General features: G+C 57.3%; 1 protein-coding gene across 1 annotated transcript in view; it reads left to right on the top strand.

Moving 5' to 3' along the window:
* Positions 1-902: 902 nt before the first annotated feature.
* The window catches only part of Cdh22 (cadherin 22), a 66464-nt gene continuing 52685 nt past the window's right edge, over positions 903-14681 (top strand). The window contains exons 1-2 of the mRNA XM_069989890.1: positions 903-1160; positions 10914-11208. Coding sequence (XP_069845991.1) covers positions 903-1160; positions 10914-11208 — 553 coding nt within the window. The remainder of the gene's footprint in view (positions 1161-10913; positions 11209-14681) is intronic.

The raw sequence follows: 14681 nt of genomic DNA, 5'->3' as shown, positions 1-14681 counted from the left end.
TGTGTGTGTGTGTGTGTGTGTGTGTGTGCGCGCGCACGCGCATGTGCTCAAGTGCATGTGTCAGTACTGAGGCTTGAACTCAGGGCCTGGGCCCTGTCCCTGAGCTCTTCAGTTCAAGGAGAGCTCTCTACCACTTGAGCCACAGCGCCACTTCTGGTTTTCTGGTGGTTCATGGGAGATGAGAGTTTCGTGGACTTTTCTTCCTGGGGCTGGCTTTGAACCGTGATCCTCAGATCTCAGCCTCCTGAGTAGCTGGGATTACAGGCGTGAGCCCCTGCACCTGGCCTCGGAGTCCCCACACCTTCTAGAAGCTGTGGAGTTTGCAGGAGGGGGAGGGTGTTGTTAGGAGGGGTGAGGAGGCAGCTCCTGAGTCCAGCCTCTAGGGAGCTGAAGAGGGTCAGGGAGGGGACCTTGAGGGGGGAGGGGGCAGGGAGGGGGCCCTGGGGGGGACAGGGAGGGGACCCTGGGGCGAGGGAACAGAGGGGGACCCTGGGGTGATGGGACAGGGAGGGGACCGGGCTGGGATGGGGCAGGGTGTGGGGAGAGGGCAGGGAGGGGCCCTGGGGTCCCACACTCAGGGTCCCAGGACAGGGAGCGCAGGGTCGCGGTGCCCGGCCCCCACCTGACCCGGCTCTTCTGTCTCTCCGCAGGCTCGGATGGGTCGGGCGCCGGCCTAGCGGCCCGCGGATCCACGGCCGCTGCTGGCGCGGGGACCATGGCGCGCGGCCCCGCGGGGAGCTGCGGGGGCCGCGCCTGGTGACCCCGCGGCGGGGCGCGGCCCGGGGGGCGCGGGCGGGGACCCGGCCGCGCCCCCGGCCCCCAGCAGCCTGCCGGGCCCGGCCGCCATGTGAGCGGCGCCCGCCGCCTGCAGTCCCGCTCCCGGCCGGGCCGCGCCGCCCAGCATGAGGCCGCGCCCCGACGGTGCGCCCCGCGCCGGGGCCGCGCTGCCGCCCGTGCTGCTGCTGCTGCTGCCGCCGCTGCTGGGCGCCTCGCCGGCCCCGGCCCCCGCCCCGGCCCCCGCCCCGGCCCCCGCCCCGACGCCCACCCGCGCCCCGCAGGACGGCGCGCCGGGCACCGCACGCGTGAAGCGAGGCTGGGTGTGGAACCAGTTCTTCGTGGTGGAAGAGTACACGGGCACGGAGCCCCTCTACGTGGGCAAGGTAACGCGGGCCCGGCCCTCCTTGGCCATTCTAGTCTAATTTGGTTTTGGTCGGTGGTGGGGCTTGAACTCAGGGCCTGGGCGCTGTCCCTCAGCTCTTCAGCCCAAGGCGAGCGCTCTACCACTTGAGCCACAGCGCCACTTCCGGTTTTCTAGTGGTTTATTGGAGGTAAGAGTCTACGGACTTTCCTGCCCCGGCTGGCTTTGAACCTTGATCCTCAGATCTCAGCCTCCTGAGTAGCCAGGATGACAGGCGTGAGCCACTGGTGAAACTGACCGGGGCTCCCTCCCCCTGCCTTACTCTCCCACTGATGCCCTTGTGCCAGGCCACCCTGCCCCCCTCCTCCGGACCCGCTCCTTCCTGCTTCTGCACACCAGACCCCTTCCACTCAAACTAGGCCTCAGCTCCAATACCACTCCCTCAGAGAAGCCCCAGGCCCAGGTAGATGGCCCCCCATCCTTCACCTGTCCCCTGAGGCCCCTGGTTCCGTCCCCACCCCCTTGGCTTTAATTACGCATGGCTGGGTTTGGCTATGTGCATCCTGTGAGTCTCGTCTGCCTGGCTGGGCTTGTTCTGCTGTTAAAACCCTCAGAAGCAGTTCACTTATTGTCCACTGAAGGAAGGAAGGAGTGAATGAAAGCCAGCTCTCCAAACTCTCTGAGAAAATGCTGGGTGATCAGGCTGGAGATCTGAGCTCTGCGAGTGCAAAGAACTGAGGCTAAGAAGAACGTTGTTCATTCATTCACTCGATTCCTGTCCCTAGCAGGGTGCCCCAGCCTCTGTCATTTGGGGTCCCCGGAATGACAGAGATGTTGGTATAGAATTAAAGCCTTCACATATAAGCACCCAGAACTGCACAGGCACTGAGGAAGGTACCATTGGCTGGCTTCTTAGAGGAGAAAACACCTGAACAGGGTCTGAGGTATGAGTAGGAGTTCATTCAGCCAATGGAGAAGAGGGCAAGGACTTGGAGACCTGCCTCATGAAGGGATTGATCAGCAGTGGAGTGCTTGTGGGATGAAAGTGGGTGGTCTCTGACTTGCAATAAGGCCAATCAGCTTTGCAGGAGGTTTTGATTGGCAGTTGGGAAGCCAGCTCCAGAACTCCCTGTGTGCTGAAATGGGTTTAAGAATCCAGGGCTGATGGCCAGTGGTTCAGAGGCTCGGGGACCAGTCTTTCACAGGAGAAAGGTCTGGACGTAAACCTTTAGGTTTGCTTATGGGAAATGCAGCTTTCCTGTGGTCCAGACATGGCGATCTGAGCAATCTGTAGATCTGACGGAGGGAGCTCAGGAGGGCTTAGGGCCTCTGCCCAGGATTGGCCAGCAATCTAGTGGCAGGTCAGGGGGTGCAGGCTCCAGGCCAGGGGCCGGGGGCCGGGGGCCAGGGGAAGGGGTGGGGAAGGAGGGAGATGAGCCCATGGCAAGTAGCTCAGCGCACAGGCACACTGGAGCAGGACATGGAGTCTGAGGCTGGTCCTGCTACCCGGTCCCCATGCTCGGCCTTCATCAACTTCCTCTGTCTCCCCGTCTCTAACCACGGGGTTTCAAGAGCCCCCTTCCTGAGGCTGCAGAGGGTTAAAGGAAACAGAGCATCCTGAGCGGCTGGCCTGCACCTTGTTGGTTCAAGGTTTGTTTTTATGGTTCGCCTATGAAGTACTTCATCCTCCATCTGTGAGGGGCAGAGGTCTGCGCTCCCCCCTGTGGATGAGGAGGCCCAGGTGGGAGTGGATTGGGGATTTGGGGGTCCCCGGTGAGAAAGGGGTGCAAGCCTGGTGGACCTGGCTGAGGTCTCATGGCCTGAGGAAAAGTGAGGGTCCAAGGGAACCCCAGGGATACCGAGAGGGCCTCTGACCTCAGGTCAAAGCTGACCCCCAACAATCCCAGAGAAAGGCACAAAAGCAGCCCATGATTTGCCCCCTACATCTGCACACTCCAGCCTGGCTCATCTCCACAGCAGTGGGCAGGCCCACACTGAGGCTTGGTTGGAAGTGGAGGGCCCACTAAGTCCTGCCTTGGTCTGAAGGGGAAACTGAGGCCTGGGGGAAAAGGTTGTGCCAAAGCCAAATGGCTTACATGCAATAGCATCAACCAAGAACTGCAGTGCCTTGCCAGGCACAGGTGGCTCACATCGGTCCTTGTAGATACTCAGGAGGCTGAGATGTGAGGATCGTGATTGGAAGCCAGACTGGACAGGAAAGTCTGTGAGACTTTTAATTATCTTCCATTAAACAGCAAAAAGCTGCAAGTGGAGCTGTGGCTCAAGTGGTAGAGTGACAGCCTTGAGCCAAAAAGCTCAAGAGTAATACCTGGGCCCTGAGTTCAAGCCCCAGTGCTGACACACACATACAGAGAACACAGTGTCCAGATGCTAGCTCTCTGTCCACTTCAAGCCAAGAATCCCAGGGCACCGGGTGGGCCCTGGGGCCGCTCCCTCCTCCCTGTGGCCTCTTAAAGGACATCTTCCTCCATCCCTGTCTCCCTCCCCTGCTCTCCCTTCTCCCTCTCCTGCTCCCCACTTCTCCCTCCTGCTCCCCACTTCTCCCTCCTGCTCCCCGTCCTCCAGGCCCCCTACAAGAAAGCAGGGTTTGCGGGAGGGGGAAGTCCCTGTCTTTTTGCCAACATCTGCCCGACACCGTTTTTTCCTCCCTCCCTCCCTCCCTCCCTTCCTCTCCATTTTGCAGTACTGGGGTTGGACTCAAGGCTTCACCCTTGCTAGGCAGGCATTCTGCGGCTTGAGCCATACCCTCAGCAATTTTTTCCCTTTTAGGTTATTGTTCAGATAGGATGCTTTTTATTGTTGTTGTTCAGACCTGGAAATTCTTACTGTGTCTCCTTGGTAGCTGGGATGACAGGTGTTTTCCCCCAGACTCAACTTAGTTGCTGAAATGGAGTCTTACTAATGTTTGGCCTAGGCTAGCCTCAAACCACGATCCTCCCCATTTCTGCTTCCCAAGTATTAGCCGTGATTACAGGTGTGTGTGGCACTGCACTCCACTCCCCAAGCACACTTCCCCCTGAAGGGGGGTAGTGTGGTTCGGGGGATGACCAGGGCCTGTCCACTCTGCTCATAACCCGTCTCCCTGGCCACATCTCTAATCTCTCTGTGCCTCAGTTTTCTTGTCTGTGGAGTGGGGTATTGCTAAGACCTGCTCAAACGACTGTGGTGAGTTTCCCCAAGTCAGAACCTAGAAGAGCCCCGTGGCTTGTTCTGTGCTAGGCACGTGTCCACAATTGGACACCCTGGTGTGCACACTGCACCCACACACTCTAGGAAGCCTGCCCTGGGACCCCAAAGCCTTCTTGGCACCCCAGAATTTCACTACTAATTTGAGGGACACTGTCATCACCTTCAACATGTGAGCCCGGGCTTTTTTTCTTTTTTAAGCACGTTTCCCTTGTCCATCGAGCCACTCATATAGGAGTTCATGTGTGTGCACATGTGTGCGTGCAGGCGTGCATACACACACTCGTACTGTGCTCCTCGCTCTTCAAGGAGAGAGGACTTCTCCGTGGTTTCAGTGCATCCGTGGCTTCCTGGTCCCCGCTCCAGGGAGCTGCTCTGAGCATCCGTCCTTGTCGGATTGCAAAGGTAGCTTAGCAACAGCACCAGGCTGAGTGAACCCCGGGCGCCCACCGTAACCTACTTCACAGGGCCTCCCTCTCCATCACTCACGCAGGGCTCCTGTCGGCACCCGCAGGAAGCTGGGCGGTGGTCGCCCGGGCCCCCGTGGCTCAGACCCCCAGGCCTCCCCCCCTCCCCGCCCCCCCCCCGCCATGGACCTTCCAACGGCAACCCCAGCACCTCCAAAGATCCGGGTGCTTGGACTAATCCCTTTTCCGAACTGTAATTTCCCCCGAGGCTTTTGGAAAGCTGGATGTGGATTTTGTAGGATTTTTAAAGAAAAAAAAATTTAAAGATAGAATTATAGGGTCAGCACTTATGACCAACTTCTGTGGGGGGTGAGCTCTATTTTAGATCTACGGCAGGATTAGAGTGGGGAGGAGCACAGATTTAATTAAGTTGCTAATATTTAAAGAAAATTGATGAACTCCTGGTTTACGAGGAACGTGGGGTGTGAGCAGACCTCGTGCATTCTGGGGGAGGCTTTTTTGGAAAAAAAATTATTATTATTTGATTTGCTTTCTGTTGAAGTCCCAGACTCGTTTTGCTTTCCATTGAAGTCCCAGACTCGTTTTATTTGCGTAGCCTCGCTGTCCGTTTAATTGTCTTTAATAAGGAAAACGTACCTCTGCTCGCATTTAATTTTGATTTAATTAGGAGGAAGTAATTAATGGCCTTGTAAATCCCACTTTTCAGCCCCCTGGGAAGGGAAGCCATTACTTTGGTGTTTTCCTGTTGTTTATGACCGAGGCCCTTGGCAGGTCGGGGGGAGGTGGAAGGGGGATAGGCATACTAGATGCCATGCTAAGAACCAGGCTATGTCTCCCCAGCCTCTGGGTGTCCTTCTGAGCTGTGTGACTTTGGGTAGGATGTGGGCCCTCTCTGGGCCTCTGGGAGTCAGTTGCAGGATCAATACAAGACTGCCAGAGATAAATGGTACAGAGTGTAGAACTTCCCTGAACATTACAGGTACTCAGTAACCATCCTCCCCATTCAGCTCACGTGCCTGGGGACAGAGCCCAGACCAGCTTCTCGAAATCCCAGGAGGGTGCTGTGGTGTTCGTGCTCATTTATTCAGCGTTTGCTGCCAGGCTTGGGCTGGGTGCTGCAGGGGTAGGCACCGACAGCCATCTGCTCTGCACGCAAGGAGCGTGCAACCTCATGCTGTGTGCACACCCGTGTATGCACACACACAATGCATTCACACATATGCATGTTCTCACACCTATGTATACACAGCCATAGCCAACTGGCTATGCATAATTCATGCATATGTGTACATGTAAACATGTGTGTACACATGTACACCCTCTCACAGATCCACACATGCATGTGAGCCTGCATATGCAACGCATTTACACATATGCTCACACCCATGCATACAGGTTCACACTGCAATACACATTTGCACGTGTGTCCGCATGGCATGTGCACACATGCACATGCCCATGTATGATGCAAGCACATGCTCAGTTTTCCCACACCTGTGTTTTCCCTGCGGCTGCCATCAGGGTACCTGGTGTGTGCCGGGCACTAGGTGCTCAGCAGAGTTGGTCTTAACAGCCCACAGTGGCCTGTGACAGCCGGGGACAGAGGTGTGCCGCCATGAGGCGCTCGGGGGGATGTGGAAGAGGTGCATGTGCTGGGCAGGGCCCGGGGCTGGTGGGAGGCATTGGCAGAGGCCCCCGCTCGGCGAGCCAGGACTGCGTCTGGTCCTGTGCAGGGAGTTGGGGTGCAGCTGTAATCCCTTCTGAGGCCAGGGAGGGAAAGGGGGTGTGCGCCTACGGGTGCCAGGAGCCCCCATACATCTCAGGATCTTCGCAGCCCGTGGGGAAGCGATGCCGGCCCCCTTTACACATGGGGAAAGCAAGGCTTAGATGGAGGAAGCCGCTTGTCCGGGCCGTGCAACAGGTCTCTGGCAGAGCCAGTGCTGGCGGCAGCGACTCTGGACTTCAAGGCCACTCTGCCTCTTGATTTGTGACTTGAGGTCCCTTTCCCAATGACGACATGGAAGCTCAGCAAGAAGAGGCCACTGATGGCCGTGGCCCATCGGGGTCAGGGCAAGACTGGTGTCAAGGTGGCCACTCCGCGGCCTTGTGGCTCAGCAACGAGCTGCAGCCCTTCCTTCCCTCTTCTCTCCCTCATCCTCTGCTGTGGACTGGTACTCAGACCGAGCTGATGCCCAGGGACCTCCCTCCCTCCCCCCGCCCCCCGGCCCATCAGGCTCTTCCCCTGCAAGTTCAGATCCATTTTTATACTCCACCAAGTCAGGCCAGAATGCTTGCCGACAGTCTGTGGCACGTCTGACCCTCAGCTGTTGCTCAGCTTATAGCTGAGAAATGATCTAGCGAGGACAGGGCCAAGCGCCCTCTCCGCTCAGGGGCAGAGCCGGGCCCCACTCAGATCCACAGTGCTGAGGTCTGCTTCCCCTACCCAGGCCGCTCGGCCCTGCGTGACTCTGCAGTCCCCAGGGAGCAGCCCCTGGGACCCCAGCGTGAGCTCCCCGAGCATCATGCTTCACAGAAGAACATCCATGACATCATCCCCGTTCCTCTTCCCTCCTTTCCACTCCTCCCCAAGAAGCGAGTCCCGCCTGCCCAAGAGCTGAGTGAAAATGTTCAGGACTGCAGGGCAGGCGTGGAGACCCAGGTGACTGAGAGGGTCCTGGGTGGTAGAGCGCTCAGCACTCAGTAACTCCTTACCTGTGGTCAGGTCATGCACGATCTGATTCCTCGTGTGAGAAAAACAGGCTCAGAGGCAGACTATGGACAATCGGTGAGCACTGGAGTTTGAAGTTTAGCAGGGCTGTGCCATGCAGCAAATGGTTTGCCCTCTCTGTGCATTGTGTTTCACATCAGAAATGTAGTAGTGTGTTTCCTGGGGCAGGGTGCGTGGCCAGTGAGAACACAGCGGTGCCCCTCCCTCCACCCCCCCCCCCGTGGCATCTGTCCCCACCACATGGTGTAGCATGTGTGCCACTTAGCTCAGCAGGCAACAGGTCTGTGGGTGGAGCAGAACCCCTCCCCCATCTCCCCATCCCCCACCCCCTGCCAAAGGAGGACTGAGAGCAGAAACTGTGAGAAGGAGAGACAGATCTCATCCTCGCCACCACCGATGATTCAGGGCCGACGTCCTGAGATAATTTTATTGGGGGCATTAAACTGAGTTATGAGGTTTTTACAGTCCAGCCACTTATGAGAAATCTATTAACAGTAACTGGACAGGAAGAAGGCTTCTCAGTGGAGCTCGGGACGGGCATTAATTGGGGCAATCTATAACAGGACGGGGACCCGGAAAGCTTCCACCCGACGCCTCCATTTACTCCCCGCGATTTCTGCTGAGAATCAGCAGACTCGCCAAAAAGGAGAGAGATGCCCATTAATCGGCTAATGAAATATGAAAATGTTTATGAGCCATTCAATCTTCCAAATGGCACTTCTATAATCCACCTTTCAGACACCAAGTTCCACCAGTAGAATTTACGCCCCGGTTCCTCCCTTGTGGCAGGGGGCAGGCTCTCCTCCCCCATCCCCAGCTCCCTGGCACCTGTTGTACTTGGGGTGTATGTGGGGGGGGATTGGGTTCATGACAAGGGGACCCCAAAATGGGTCTTAGAGATGGTCTCCTTAATGTCCATCTCCACAGAAACACAGAGGGCAACAGGACATTCACTGATATATATTTTTTCTGTTGGTTGTGGGGCTTGAATTCAGGGCCTGGGCACTGTCCCTGAGCTCCTTTTGCTCAAGGCTGGCACTCTACCACTTTGAGCCACAAGGCTACTTCCAGTTTTCTGGTGGTTAATTGGAGATAAGAATCTCATGGGGCTAGGAAGTTGGCTCAGTGGTAGAGTGCTTGCTTGCCTTGCATGCCTGAGGTCCTGGGTTCGATTCCCCAGCACTACATAAACAAAAAGAAAAAAGCCGGAAGTGGCGCTGTGGCTCAAGTGGTAGAGCGCTAGCCTTGAGCTGAAGAGCTGAGGGATAGCACCCAGGCCCAGAGTTCAGGCCCCACGACCAGACCCCCCCCCCCAAAAAAAAAGAATCTCATGGACTCTCCTGCCCAGGCTGGCTTTGAATTTTGATGCTCAGATACCAGCTTCCTGAGTAGCTAGGATTACAGGCATGAACCACCAGTGCCAGGCTTGTTGTTGTTGTTTTCTGGTTTTGTTTTTGCAGACCACTTCTTGCTGGTTCCTCCCCGTCCTCCCCTACCCCACCCGCCCATCTCAGTGTAGTGAAAACAGCCTGTGGTCTAGCACCTAGCACTACCAGAGGGAAATTGCAGTTATACTGAATGACTATCTCATAAGAATAATAACAAAGTTACTACCTATTGCACGCTTTTTATGTGTGGGACAGGGCAGGTTTTCAGCTGGCACAGATGAGTTGTACTGGTGGTGAAAGTATTTGCATAAGTCTTTGCATATTTGCATAAACAGTCCTTCCTCTTTTCTACCCCAACGCTCAGCTCACCCCCCCCCCCCGCCCCCCCTGCCCCCCCCAACCCAGTCCACCTTGCGCCTACCTGGCTGGGTGTTCCCTTCTGTGGGCCTCTCCATGGGACACGCCCTGCCACGCTGGCTCTTGGATATTTATTGCATGTGCCACTGTGCCAAGCAGCTGCTAAGCGAGCGCCTTAGGGGCCTGTCACTCAGGAAGCCCCTTGGCTCCTCCAGGAGGACATGCTGTTATGATTGCTATGTCACACTTGAAGCCACAGGCCCAGAGAGACCTAGCCACTCATACAAAGGCACACCAGAGGCGGATGCCCGAGCCATGGTCTAGCCAGGCTGCACCGCCTCTCCCTTTCTGTGAGCTTTAGGGCAGATTGAGGCAGCCCAGATTCCGGAGCCAGACAGTTCCTGGTATGGTCCAGCGCGTCCATCCACTTCATCCTTGTAGGAAAAGGAAGGTCTGTTTTACAGAGTCTTGGTGTAAGGCGTATGCACGGGGCTCAGCTCAATGCCTGGTGCATGGCAGGCAGGCGACAACAGCATCCCTGTTCTCCGCCATCCCTTTCCACTCTTCACCCACCGCTGCCCCAAGTCCTGAGCCCCCTCGTGAATATCCCTGGATCCTAGAGCCCAGAGAGCCACCATGAGCCAGCAGCTGGCATGGTTAGAGGCAGACCGGCATGGTTAGAGAGGCGACCGGAAGCCGCTGGCATGGTTAGAGGCAGACCGGAAGCCGCTGGCATGGTTAGAGGCAGACCGGAAGCCGCTGGCATGGTTAGAGAGGCAACCGGAAACCGCTGGCATGGTTAGAGAGGTGACCGGAAGCCGCTGGCATGGTTAGAGAGGCAACCGGAAACCGCTGGCATGGTTAGAGAGGTGACCGGAAGCCGCTGGCATGGTTAGAGAGGCAGACCGGAAGCCGCTGGCATGGTTAGAGAGGTGACCGGAAGCAGCTGGCATGGTTAGAGGCAGACCGGAAGCCGCTGGCATGGTTAGAGAGGTGACCGGAAGCCGCTGGCATGGTTAGAGGCAGACCGGAAGCAGCTGGCATGGTTAGAGGCAGACCGGAAGCAGCTGGCATGGTTAGAGAGGTGACCGGAAGCCGCTGGCATGGTTAGAGGCAGACCGGAAGCCGCTGGCATGGTTAGAGAGGCAGACCGGAAGCCGCTGGCATGGTTAGAGAGGTGACCGGAAGCAGCTGGCATGGTTAGAAGCAGACCGGAAGCCGCTGGCATGGTTAGAGGCAGACCGGAAGCCGCTGGCATGGTTAGAGAGGCGACCGGAAGCCGCTGGCATGGTTAGAGGCAGACCGGAAGCCGCTGGCATGGTTAGAGAGGCGACCGGAAGCCGCTGGCATGGTTAGAGAGGCAGACCGGAAGCCGCTGGCATGGTTAGAGAGGTGACCGGAAGCAGCTGGCATGGTTAGAAGCAGACCGGAAGCCGCTGGCATGGTTAGAGGCAGACCGGAAGCCGCCCCTCTCACCCAGACTGCGTCTGAGCTGGGCGTGGCCGGGACAGCCAGGTGCTCTGCGCTCCGGCAAGGCTGGGCGAGGTGCTGAGGCGGCGGCCAGGGGGACAGGCCCAGAGACCTTTCTAGAAGGGAGAGTGGAGCCCGGGCTCGGCAGGCCTGGGGTCCGCCTTCGCCTCCACCGGCCAACCTCCCTGCCTCCCCAGATCCACTCGGACTCCGACGAGGGTGACGGGGCCATCAAGTACACCATCTCCGGCGAGGGCGCCGGGACCATCTTCCTGATCGACGAGCTGACGGGCGACATCCACGCCATGGAGCGCCTGGACCGGGAGCAGAAAACCTTCTACACGCTGCGGGCCCAGGCTCGAGACCGCGCCACCGACCGGCTGCTGGAGCCCGAGTCGGAGTTCATCATCAAGGTGCAGGACATCAACGACAGCGAGCCGCGCTTCCTGCACGGCCCCTACATCGGCAGCGTGGCGGAGCTCTCGCCCACAGGTGGGCGGGGCCGGGGCGGAGGAGGCGGGGCCTGAAGGGTAGGGGCGGGACAGAGGGGCAGGGCCCGTGGAGAAGGGGCGGGGCCTAGGGTGGGAAAGGTGGGGCCTGATGGCAGGGGCAGGGCCTGATGTGGGGAAGGCGGACCTAGAGCAGGGGCCGGTGGGAGGGGCAGGGCTCGTGGAGGAGGGGCGGGGCCTGAGGTGGAGAAGACAGGGCCTCTTCCCTCCTCTCCCCACCATGGTGCTGCCTAGCTTTGCTAAGAGCCTACAGAATAGGCAGATATGCTGCCCCAGGCCTGGGGAGGGGTGGAAGTGGTGGTAGTGGTAGAGGTAGACCAGAACCCAGGTGTCCACTGAGGCCAGACATAGCCCCAGATACAGGCCCAGCCGCACACCCCCTGACCTCAGCCAGATCCACACACACATGGACACCAAGACACGCTTCCCCCGTGGTCACACACACATCTACAAGTGCACAGCCATGAAGAGACACCACCTCTCACACAGACAGCCTCCAGACCAGTCACACACACACACAGGTGCCACTGTGCCCCTTCTAGAAAGTTCAACCTGCCCCAGGACACACTCCCACTCAGATGCCATTCTGTCTCCAGGCACAAGCAACTAAACACCAGCCCCAGCCTCAATGGGGTCGCCCCTCACACCTGGCCACCACTTCTACCTGGATATAGTAGCCACACAGGACACAGCGTCAGTGTGCCCAGCCACCTGCTTGGGCACGGGGAGAGCCCCGGGCAGACACTCCCGTGCTCAGCCTGGACCAGCAGGCATGATTGCCACGCAGACCATTTTGCTCACTGCACTCAAGGAAGCCCCATTTCTTTGAGACCCACTGCTGGGGGATCCCAGGGGGGCCCTGAGGGACCCTGAGGCACATCTGCGGGCATGGTATGTAACCAGTGGTGCAGCACACAGCTGTACAAATAGAGAAGGAATCAGATGTTCCAAAACACCCATCTGCCAGAAGACACGAGACATAGCCCACTCAGAACACGGGCACCCACAGCGCACTGAGACTATAGGCCGTGGGACCCAGATAGCTGTCTAGACATTGGGGCCCCCTTATCCTGGGCTCCTGGGCTCTGGCAGTCATGGGGTGACCAGTAAGCTGCTACCTTCTGCCCTAATGTCTGAGTTCAGGTCAGCCGAGAGGCACAAGGAACAGCAGCATAGGTCCTAGACCAGGCCTGACGCAGCCCACTGTAGCCCCGGCTCAGGGCTGCCTCTCTTGGACCTCCAGCTGTTGGGCTGCATGGTAGAGGCCAGGCAGGGCTCTGTGGGGAGGGGCCTCCAGGTCAGCTTGCCCAGGTTCCCCAATCTGATGCCTTGTGGGCAGTGTGCGTCGTGCAGTGTGATAGAGGAAAGGTGGCTAGCAGGTAGGGCTGGATGAAGGGCACCAGGAGAATGGTGTACCTGTGCGTTCGGGGAACCTGTGCTGCCCACATCCGAGTATGGGTGTGCACACGCACAACTTGACGGGGGCCATTTAAGACCTGTGCATTTATTCCTGTGACATGCTGTGCGTCTGCTGGAGTGCATTCATGTATCCATTCATTTAGTGCCTGTTCGTTGAATGCCTACTATGTGCTCGGCACTGGGGCCATAGTAGACAATCCCCTCCCTGAGGTTGTGAAGAATATACTCTAGCTAAGACAGGCAGACAGGGACATGATCAATGACTATGAGGATGTGACATTAAAGCAATGAAGGGAAATGAGATGATGGGCCCTGGAGAAGCATTTCGGGCAGAGGGAACAGTGTGTGCAAAGGCCCTGAGGTTGAAGCAATGCAGCAAGGTGATCAGATTATACCGCCATGATCAAAACCAGGGCTTTGCTTTTTTATGCTGAGCAAGCTGGAGGATTCTGTTCAGAAGCATGAGCTGATCTGGCTTAAGTTTTTTGTTTTGTTTTGGGTTTTTTTTGGTCAGTCATGGAGCTTGAACTCTGGGCATGGGCCCTGTCCCTGAGTTTTCTCACTCAAGGCTGGCGTTCTACCACGTGAGCCACAACACCACTTCTGGTTTTCTGGTGCTTAATTGGAGATAAGAGTGTCATGGACTTTCCTGCCTGGGTTGGCTTTGAACTGTGATCTTCAAATCTCAGCCTCCTGAGTAGCTAGGATGACAGGTGTGAGCCACCAACACCTGGCTTCTGGCTTAAGTTTTGCCAGCTTCATGCAGCTGCTCCCTGGATGTGGTTGGACAGGGCCAGGACTGGACTGTGCTTGGGGCAGTTGCCAAGATGGGATGTGGTGGTGACTTGGAGCTCGGTGGTACCCATGGAGGTGTGGAGATGAGGTTGGCTTTGTGGCTACCATTTGAAAGCAGAGCTGAAAGTGTTTGCTAATGGGCTGGGGGTGTGAGAGGCGGGGGGAAAGCTCTCTAAGATGACAGTGGGGATTTGACCTACCTGAGTTCCATTTGCTGAGCAGGAGGAGCAGACGGGGAGATGAAGGGGAAGTGGGGGTGTGGTTTCAGTCGTGCTGGGCTGGAAGTCCTTCCTTGCTAGTCCAGTGAAGGTCTTTGAACAGGCAGTGGCTGGGGAGGTCTGGGCGGCTGAGTTCAATTTGGAGGTTGTCAGCAGCCAGGGCACCTGGAACTGCAGAGCGAACCCAGCAAGAATGCAGAAATTGATTGTGCAAATGGAGGAATGGGCTCAGAGAGGCAGGCCCCACGTCATAGGTCACACAGGAAGCCAGAGGCAGCCCACGTTCCCCCAGCCCAGCCCGGCAGCCCCACTCCTCACTTAAACTCTGCCCTAAGAAGACCTGGTCTTGTCTGCCTTTGCTTCAAACTGACCACCAGGAAGGTGGTGAGTGCTGTCACTAAAGGGGGAAATGGAGTCCATATCTGAAAGGATCAAGGGAAGCAGGCAGCAAGCAGGCAAGAGGGACCCAGGCCAACTTGTCTTTTTTTATTTTATTTTATTTTTGCTGGTCCTAGGGCTTGAACTCAGGGTCTAGGCTCTGTCCCTGAGATTCTTTTTGCTCAAGGCTAGCGCTCTACCACTTGATTCACAGCACTGCCTTTTTCTGAGTCGTTTGTGGGAGATCTGAGCCTCACAGACTTTGCTGCCTGGGCTGGCTTCAAGCCACGATCCTCAGATCTCAGCCTCCTCAGTAGCTAGGAATAGCTAGAACTACAGGCATGAGCCAACAGCACCCAGCTCCAACTTGGCTTTTGAAAGCTGCTGCTCACCTTCGGAGCTGGGAGGGAGTCTGTGACACCAGACGATGCCTGTAATTGTAGCTACTCAGGAAGCTGTGATCCGAAGATCACAGTTCATAGCCAGCATGGGCAGGGAAATCCGTGAGACCCTTATCTCCAATTAACCACCAAAAAGACGGAAGTAGAGCTGTGGCTTATGTGGTAGAACACCAGCCTTGTGTGAAAAAACTCAGGGACAGGGCCCAGGCCCTGAGTTCAAGGCTCAGAACCGGTACCAATAGGAC

The sequence above is a fragment of the Dipodomys merriami genome, unplaced genomic scaffold (assembly GCF_024711535.1).
Source record: "Dipodomys merriami isolate MVZ:Mamm:240054 unplaced genomic scaffold, mDipMer1.0.p SCAF_39, whole genome shotgun sequence".
NCBI classification, from domain to species: domain Eukaryota; kingdom Metazoa; phylum Chordata; class Mammalia; order Rodentia; family Heteromyidae; genus Dipodomys; species Dipodomys merriami.
The sequence above is the reverse complement of the archived record's forward strand: the minus strand, read 5'-3'. Positions and strand labels throughout refer to the sequence as shown.